Source organism: Trachymyrmex septentrionalis, unplaced genomic scaffold, assembly GCF_001594115.1.
Source record: "Trachymyrmex septentrionalis isolate Tsep2-gDNA-1 unplaced genomic scaffold, Tsep1.0 scaffold53, whole genome shotgun sequence".
Classification (NCBI taxonomy): Eukaryota; Metazoa; Arthropoda; class Insecta; order Hymenoptera; family Formicidae; genus Trachymyrmex; species Trachymyrmex septentrionalis.
Window position 1 is genome coordinate 1,855,899 of NW_017305705.1, and position 8,802 is coordinate 1,864,700.

Sequence of the window (8,802 nt, forward strand, 5' to 3'; positions counted from 1 at the left end):
ATATATATATATATACATATATATATATATATATATATATATATGTATATGTATATATATAATGATATATATTATATGTTTATTTTATTAATCATGTCCTTTGCATAATTCATAGAATACAAATTTGATCGAAAATGAGACGATAGATAATAAAGATGTACTTGATAAAGTTATTGAAAAGTTCACGGAGTCCTCTCGAAAACGCAAATCTCCTTCTCCATTGCCGACGGCACCACCAAATAAAGTTCTAGTAATATCTGAGCCATCGAACCATATTTTGCGAACTTCTGAAAATAAGCAATCACAAGTTCTACAAGTAACCAAACATCAAAATTTTGCGTTAATTAAGGTTAACGAGACCTCAGGTTGGTTTCTTTTACTTCTTTCTACTTTCATGTAGAGTCGTAGAAAGCAACGATAATATTACTTCTGTATATATTAGATAGGAAACGAATTACTTAACATAGAATGATATTGATTGTTGGTTTGTTCAACGTTTCGCGCACGAGTTAAACGTTTCTATTTTCATTCTCAGCGAGAGAGAGAGGAGGGAGACGGAGAGGGAGGGAGAGAGGGAGAGAGAGAGAGAAGGAACAAAAAGAATACAATCTGCTTAGTAACTAGTTGTTCTAGTCTATTCTTTTTGGTTTTCTTACTGTCTCACTCAACAAGATGATGGAGAAGTGGAAGCGTTTAGCTCGTGAGCAAAATTGGATTGGCTTGTTACAAAACTATAATATGAATACCTGAGAATAAGCTGAGAAATTCATGTAAAAGAAAATATCTACATGGTGTTTAAAAATGATTGCTTTTTCTAAATTATAAATTATATGATAAAATAGAAGATGTGTTTTCTTTTTTTTGGACAACAAATTTTTCATATATTCTAATACTTAAATCTTATCAATAGTGCCGAAGGATTTGCGGGTTATCTGTGTTGTGATACATTGTTAAAATGCCAATGTTGAACCTTGCCGTTTGCTTTATCAGGGTGAAGAACGCACTGACTAGTATTAATATCAGTATCAGATAATCCGTAAACCCCTTGATCTCTGAAGAAAATATCCGTGAAAGCTTCAAAAGTATTATAAATCTTATAAATATATTTTTTGTATGTTAATTAATTTTCAATTATTTTTCGTATTAAATTCAGATTCTGTGGAGAGCACAACACTATCAGAACATCCGAGTGAGTGCACCACAGTTTCATTAAACAAACATGTAGTTGTTACAACAACTTCCGTATGCACAAATTACGCCAACAATCTTAAAATGGCAGTAAGCACTGACCAGAATAAAATTAATACCAAAGTAGTGCCAGCAATATCAAGCTGTATATTGAACATAAACAAAGTGCATTCAAGTAAAGACACACAATCTCAAGATAGCACAAGTATGTATCTGCATCTAATTTACAGTGGGTTTAATTTCATAATATACATTCGATTTCTATGCATTGTAACCATCAAAGTTGCTTTTGTTGCAGATGGTACACAAAAAACTCAACCTGATAATATTAACTCTATGTTATCTGATAATATTAGTTTAAATCCATCAACTACAAAAAGCTCTATGACGCTTTGTGACCCAATAATACAAAATTATACTAGAATGACAAGTAAGATGTTAAGTATAGATATTTATTCGTAGTTGATAAGAATGTTTAAAAAATATTGTATGAAACATCTTACAATTATTTTTATAATTGAGGTATGTAAAAAATATAGACAATCTAAATTCTAAATAAATCTTTAGGCGCTCGACTTACACAATCAATGCCTGTTTATCCTGGAACTACAGTATCGAGCGGTCCTGGGCCACCTCAAGTTAAACAAGTTCCCATAACATTAATGTGTACGAAACTGCCATCGGAACAAATTGTAACCTTTGATCAATCCACTGCCAAAACGGTAAATCTAAATATGAGAGAGAGAGAGAGAGAGAGAGAGAGAGAGAGAGAGAGAGAGAGAATCAGTTCTGTTTAATTTTATGTTAAAATTGCTGCAACAGAAGTATAATGTAGAAACATACATTTTATCAAGAGTATATTATTATATTGCTATAAAATATATGTATATTATTTATTTTAGGGTATTTTTCCCAAGAAAGTTATAAATATGCCTCATTATAACACTAAATTAAATAAAGCTAATGTGATCGTTATCCAGAAGGCAAAATCCGTAACACTATCACATGCAGGCAAGGTATTCTAATAAGTATCAAGAATACAAAGATAAATCAAAGAACAAAAGTAAAAGTTGAATAGATTTCGTTATATTAATTGCTTTACTGACCATTTTAGGAAGTGCTAGGGAAAGTAATAATGGAAGGAAAGAATCTGTGCGTTACGAGCCAACATAATACAAACTCGATCAACGTTCAATCTCATCATATTTCTCTGAATAATGGAGATCAAACGAAGACTATGCTGCCAACTGTAAACTCGCCACAGAATGCAGAATCTGTTAAAACGAACATAAAGGTAATTTATTCTCGCTATTGTCCCGTTTAGTCTTATCTCTATACGCACCTATAATTATATTTTGCAGTCTGGAAAAACGGTTGTGTCAGTCACGCGTTTTCGGCATGACGTTCAGGAAAACAAAGTTCTCTCGCAGTTTTTCGATTCACCTGCCATTTGTAATGTTGAGGCCAAGACTTTGATACAGGATATAAATGTGTGCTTGCCAAAGGAAGAGTGCAATAACGATAAAAATATGATTGATCGAGAGTCATCTCTAAAAACAGATTCCATGATTACTTCCATATCAGAAGAAACACAGCACAGATCAGATCAGAGTAACAGTAATAATATCGAGCATAGGTATTTTTATTATTTGTATAACAAATTCTTGATATCAAATCTTAAGAATTTAATAAACGTTTTGATAAATTAATGCTTTTTTCTCTTGTAGGAAAAATAACGATGTTAAAGCGAATATAAATTCTCAGGACACGAATCTGCTAGAATCTTCAAAATTGTTGGGAAACAAAGAAATACTGGTCAGGCCAAAGCAAATACATGGTATGTTGCATAAGTATAAAAGAATATATATATATATATATTATATATATATATATATATAAATTATATTTAGTTTTAATCAGAGATGAGATGCGTCATTAAAATCAAAATAATGAAAAGTGAAAAGTCTATATTCAATTATAGATGATGTTGAAGATGATGTTCGAATAGAAAAATCTGACGAAAATATCGATACATTTAATGCGACGTTAGAATCGACAAATAAAAATTTGCAGAGCTTCCAGTATCTAGTGGATAACGACGAGAATAGCGATTTAGAAAAGTCGTCGAGATCAGTGGTGACCGTAAACCAGATGAATGAGCATGACGATTCGTAACAACTAAAGATCTCGCGTTATGCGTGTCGTAATTATAATTACACGACGGCAAGGCTGATACTTTCGTTTTGAAAGCGTACTGACGTATTTATCATGTATAAGTATATATGCGTATATGTTTCTATTTATATGTACACACACACACACACACACACACACACACACACACACACACACACACACACACACACACACACAAAACGTGCGCGCGCGTACGTCTATTTTAACGAGGTATATATGCATATGCTATGTTCATTTGTTGCTCCTCGAAAGATTTTGACGATCTCGAAAGGATTGAAAATGATCTTTTCATTTGCGATTATTACGTGTACAAAATGAATAAGATAATTAGATCATTTGTTAAGATTCCGACATATTGTTTTGAACATATTGATTGATATTAGTACTGTATATAAGTGCCAAATTATATAATCTGCCATTAATTTATACTTTTGTAAAGAACCATGCGCGTTTGTTCATTTATCTATCATAATCCCAGTTTGCAATGTAAATTGTTTCTTCATCAGCTTTTAGAATTTATCTACTATTTAACAAATTTGACTGTTCAGTTTTAAAAATTATCAAATTATTGAATTTTATTGTGTTATATAGCGAAAGGAGAGATAACTGGATGTGTCAAATTATATACACACTGGAAAATCATTTTATACTTTTGTTTGTAAATATGTAAGACATTTTTGTAAATGTGATATTATGATGTTAAGTATTAGAAGTTTGGTTTTGTGAATCTGTCACTTGCTCATACTACTATCGCAGCAGCATTGTAAATATTTTGTAAATGTACTGACTATCTCGGACTATTCTGAGAAAAGACGTTGGGTGGATATATAACATACTTTCTTCCACCCTATCACCATTAATAAATTGCGAATGTTAATAAAAGTTTAATGATAGTACTAGTTATTAATAGCGAAAGAGGGAAGTATCGTTTTTTGCTATTTTTTAATAAAACTTGCTCATATAGAGCAACAATTTGCTCTTACTAAGAGAGTGTAACAGGAAAAGGCTATATTTTTTGTAAATGAGAAATAACACTGCCCTTCGAGTTGCAATATCGATGTACTCTGTTACTTAGAGTACTTAGACTTTACTGTATTTTATGCAGTATTTTCGCCAAGTTGCAAAATACTTTCGCCTACATTCTTATTGTACGAATTTGTAAGCAGCTAATCTTTATCGATATGTAAATTGAGATAATTACATTTCTCAAGTATACTCTGCATGTACTGATTGTGAGTGTCTCAGATTTTTCGTATCAAAAGATGGTATCAGAAACTTCGCGCCAAATCTAGAAATGTAGCAATCGGAAAAAACGTTACAACGCATTCTTTATCAGAATGACTTAAAGAGAAATTAAAGCGAATAATTTAATTCTTTGCCTTATATTGAGTGAGATTCGTAGTATAAATTACATAAACATAAGAAAAAAACACGAGTAGAATTCGTGATAAAAACTGTTGTGAGCCAAGCAAACTGTTTACAAAATAAATTCATATCTACAAGCAATGAAAAGACCTTTTTTATTATATTGTTTTCTATTATAAATTTTATTTCTGTTTTATATTATAAAATTTATATAAAATATATATGTATAAGAAAGTAAGTAATTTTATATTGTTATTGAATATTTGATGTTTTCTTTATAAAATAATATTTGAAAGTTTTTTACACAGTATTATTGGCTTCTAGATCATCGGTAAAGGGAGATTGAACGTATTGGCAGATACTTATTGTTTTAGCGCGCGATCAACTTTATCGCTAATAATGTGAAACGCGTGATCACAAATTAAATCGTAAGGCAAAGGATTAATTAGTATTTAAAAAATTATTTTTCATCAATTATCAGTTAACTTAGATGAATCTTATTTTATAATAATTTCGATGTAAAGCTTTGATATCGAGTATTGTATGTAAAAGATTATTTTAAAAAACGCGCACATACAGTATCCACTCAATGGCAATACTCTCATTTAGAAATAAAATTTATAAATGAAAATTGATGCAATAAATCAGAGATACTTTGTTTTGTATATATGATAATACTAGTGTAAACTATGTACATATACAATAATTTACAGTTAATTGCAAAAAAATAAAAATATTTAAACGTGAATAAACTGATTATATGTTATATTTTTTAACATTTAATAATCTTATATATATATATATATATATATATATGTGTGTATGTGTGTGTGTGTGTATTTATCATTATACTAGAAAGAGCTTTATATTAGGCTGAAGATATACTATAACATTATGCTGTTAGAAAGATTTACTTCAGAGACATAGAGAATCCATTGTTTAAAATCATAAATTTATTTTTATCAATTAATTTAACTAAAAGAGAGATCACACGAGTTTCCAAATATAGATAATGAATATTACCTGAGCAAACTTTATTATTTATTATGAATTAATCTTTATTTTTATGAAACTGTTACACGTTCACACAAGAATTTTTTTTTTATCCTTAATTACATTGTTACGCTCGTGTCGGATTGGCTTGAGCAAGTCCGTTCGAGTATAACAATATTATTATGAAATATCTTTTAATAATCCAGCAACTAATATGGGCGAGGTGGGCCGCCGCGCATCAAACCTGGAGGGGGACCTCTCATGCCAGGTGGTCCCATCGGTGGACCACCACGTCCTATAGGTGGCATTCCGGGTGGCATACCTGTAAGATCGCAAAAAGTATATACACACATACACACACACACGCGCGCGCGCGTTTTATAACTATTTTCTAAATTATATAATTGGTGATAATTTTTTAAATTAACACACATAAAATACTACTAATATATTGGACCATTTTTATAAATCTCATTGATGAAGAACTCAAAAAAAAAAAAAAAGATAAATTTATATCAGATATATATTGCATAATAGTTGTATTTAATAAAAAAATAAAAAAAATCATAAAATTTTTTAAAAATATATTATAAAATATGTGTTAATAAATATCGAATAAAAAAATAAAAACATCATGTATGCTAAATATTAGAATATAAATTTAGCAAAGGAAGAAACAATCGCGCTTAAGTTATTCTTAGATTATAAAAAAAAAAGAGAAAGGAAAAATGACGATATATCAAGAGTTGTGGAGTTTTTTAAGAGTAAAAAAAATCTTACCCATCATTCCAGCTGGTGGTCCCATCATGCCTGGTGGCGGTCCACCGACTGGCATACGTGGTGGACCACCAGGATGTATTTGAGGTGGTGCCGAGACCTGACCCCTACTGCCAGGTGTCATGATTTGTTGGGATGGACCTCCGACACCCCTGACTGGTCCCTGAAGTCCTGCTGGTACACCTGCAACGTTCGCAGGCATACCTCTGCCAGCAGCACGAGCCATACCTGGTCCTGGTGCAGCTCCTGGGATCGGTACTCTAGGTAATCCTTCCTCGGGAGGCGGTGGACCCTCTACTGTCAAGGAAACAATATTCTCACCACGTAGAAGCACAAAACCCAGTACACGTTTTTCTTCTCTCTCCGGTTGCTTCGTATTTTTTGGCTTGATCTTACGAAACTCCTCACAATCACCAAGTATCAGATTCATATGTTTATCAAAAGCCTTGAATGTGCCTATAAATGTTCTAGAATCTTGTAAGATGATCCTAACTCTATAGTTTATATGCTGTAGCATCTTATTATTCTTGCCGATCGTCTGAAAATAATAATTTGTTATTTAAAAAATATATATATCTTTATATTAACAATTTTATATTTATTTAAAAATAAATTATTTAGATATAAATTTATCCAGTCCTCATGCATGCTTATATGCGTGTTCATAGACATATTTATGTTATTTAGATCTCAAGTTGAATGAATACTGACAAACTAATATTATTAACAATAAAACATGTTTTGTGCTTTATAATAAAAACTCTGTTTTTTAAACAAAAAAAGTCCCAAAATTTTGCTCCATTAATGTGTTCTCAACTTTGTCGAAATAAACAGACGTTATTATCTTTGAAAAGACCTGTCATATATGTATATTTTAAATATATACTGTTCATTCATTATCTTCTTTTTTAATATAAAGTATATCTTAATTTTATTTATTATAGAAACTTTTGCTCGGAAAATTAATCCAACATTTTGTTTGGTTAGAAATGCGAGTTTAAGCCTCAAACGCAAAAGAAATTGAAAAGGATCACAAGTCGAGAAAAATTTTAAAGATTATTACGTTATAAAAAATTAATAATGATTATTATTGTCACTTACCATCTTGGCTGATTGTTTTCAACGTAAAGCACAAAAATTAGTTGTGAAAAATCCACACAAAACTTTTACCGCATAACCTCTTCTAACATGAAGAAGATAAACCGCCAAACACGCCACTGTATCCAATTGTACCTGAAGTGTACCCATGGTGTAAATGTGGTATAAATAAGTGCTTTCCATTTGATGACGCAATCAAAATTAGCAGGGGTAGTGGAGGGTCTCTACAGGTTGATTCTTTTTTATTCATTTAAATTTTTTTTATAGCTTGAAACTAATTGTAGTTTGCTTACAATTAGAAGAATTCCAATTTTATTCAAATTGCAAATTTATAAAGTAACGTAGTAACACATTGATTGATTGGCCATATTTTTAGGAAATCCCGTCCTATATTCAAATACCTATATTTATGATATTTTTAAATTTCTACAATATAATTAAAATTAGATATTTTAAAGGTATTAACACAAATATTAATTTCTTACATTACATATCGGTTTTGAATCGTGAAAGCTCTGAGGTTCGATTGTGTATTTTGAAATGAGGTGAAAATTACAAAAGTGAGCAATGATTACTAGGTATTGACCAATTAAATTATGAATATTATAATAAATTTGTTCTGACCTTATTTCAAGATATACAATCGACCCCTTGCTTCTTTGTACATGACAATACAAAGCAGAGTTCTTATTGGATATCGTCGCTGATCTCTCATTATATCCAGTGTGCAATAGGCATTAAGGCTGGTATTCATAGGCTGTGGTCAAAGTCTCGCTACAAATGCTTTGAAGCGTTTGATGAACCAATTAGAAGAAAGAATTTTACAAACTGACTAATTAAAAAACGCTTCAAAATATTTTCAGTTTTAGAGCAATTTCGATTAATTAATTTATAATTAATCAGCAATTCAGTTTTACATACCATTGTTGTTAACATATGTACAGAATTATTAATTTTCAGTTTTGATATGTGCAACGATCATTATATATATATATACTATAATTAGAAGTTTTGCTTCATAAATGATTCTGCCAATTAAATTAATTGCTGAATAAATTAATCAGGGTTCGTTCAAAATTCAAGATAATATGTATATTACATCATGACAATTATATGACAATTAAGACTCAGAAATTTACAAATGCTTAATGCTAAGTACGAAATACTTTTTTAGATAAAATTTTG

The 8,802-nt window shown here is 30.5% G+C and overlaps 2 protein-coding genes across 2 annotated transcripts in view; one reads left to right on the forward strand and one right to left on the reverse strand.

The window, feature by feature from the left end:
• LOC108751909 (BRCA2-interacting transcriptional repressor EMSY) overlaps positions 1-3,513 on the forward strand; it is a 7,991-nt gene extending 4,478 nt beyond the window's left edge. Inside the window, 9 exon segments of the mRNA XM_018492394.1 lie at positions 17-365; positions 1,154-1,393; positions 1,487-1,618; positions 1,756-1,910; positions 2,091-2,204; positions 2,303-2,482; positions 2,550-2,824; positions 2,916-3,025; positions 3,170-3,513. Of these exon segments, the coding sequence (XP_018347896.1) occupies positions 17-365; positions 1,154-1,393; positions 1,487-1,618; positions 1,756-1,910; positions 2,091-2,204; positions 2,303-2,482; positions 2,550-2,824; positions 2,916-3,025; positions 3,170-3,363 (1,749 nt within the window). The 3' untranslated portion in view covers positions 3,364-3,513.
• Positions 3,514-5,836: 2,323 nt separating this feature from the next.
• On the reverse strand, positions 5,837-7,743 carry LOC108751950 (small nuclear ribonucleoprotein-associated protein B). Its single transcript, XM_018492453.1, has 3 exons — positions 7,621-7,743; positions 6,523-7,057; positions 5,837-6,064 (listed from the first exon to the last, which is right to left on the reverse strand). Exons 1-3 carry the CDS (start codon positions 7,621-7,623, stop codon positions 5,952-5,954), a joined length of 651 nt encoding a protein of 216 aa, XP_018347955.1. The 5' UTR covers positions 7,624-7,743; the 3' UTR covers positions 5,837-5,951.
• Positions 7,744-8,802: the final 1,059 nt, after the last annotated feature.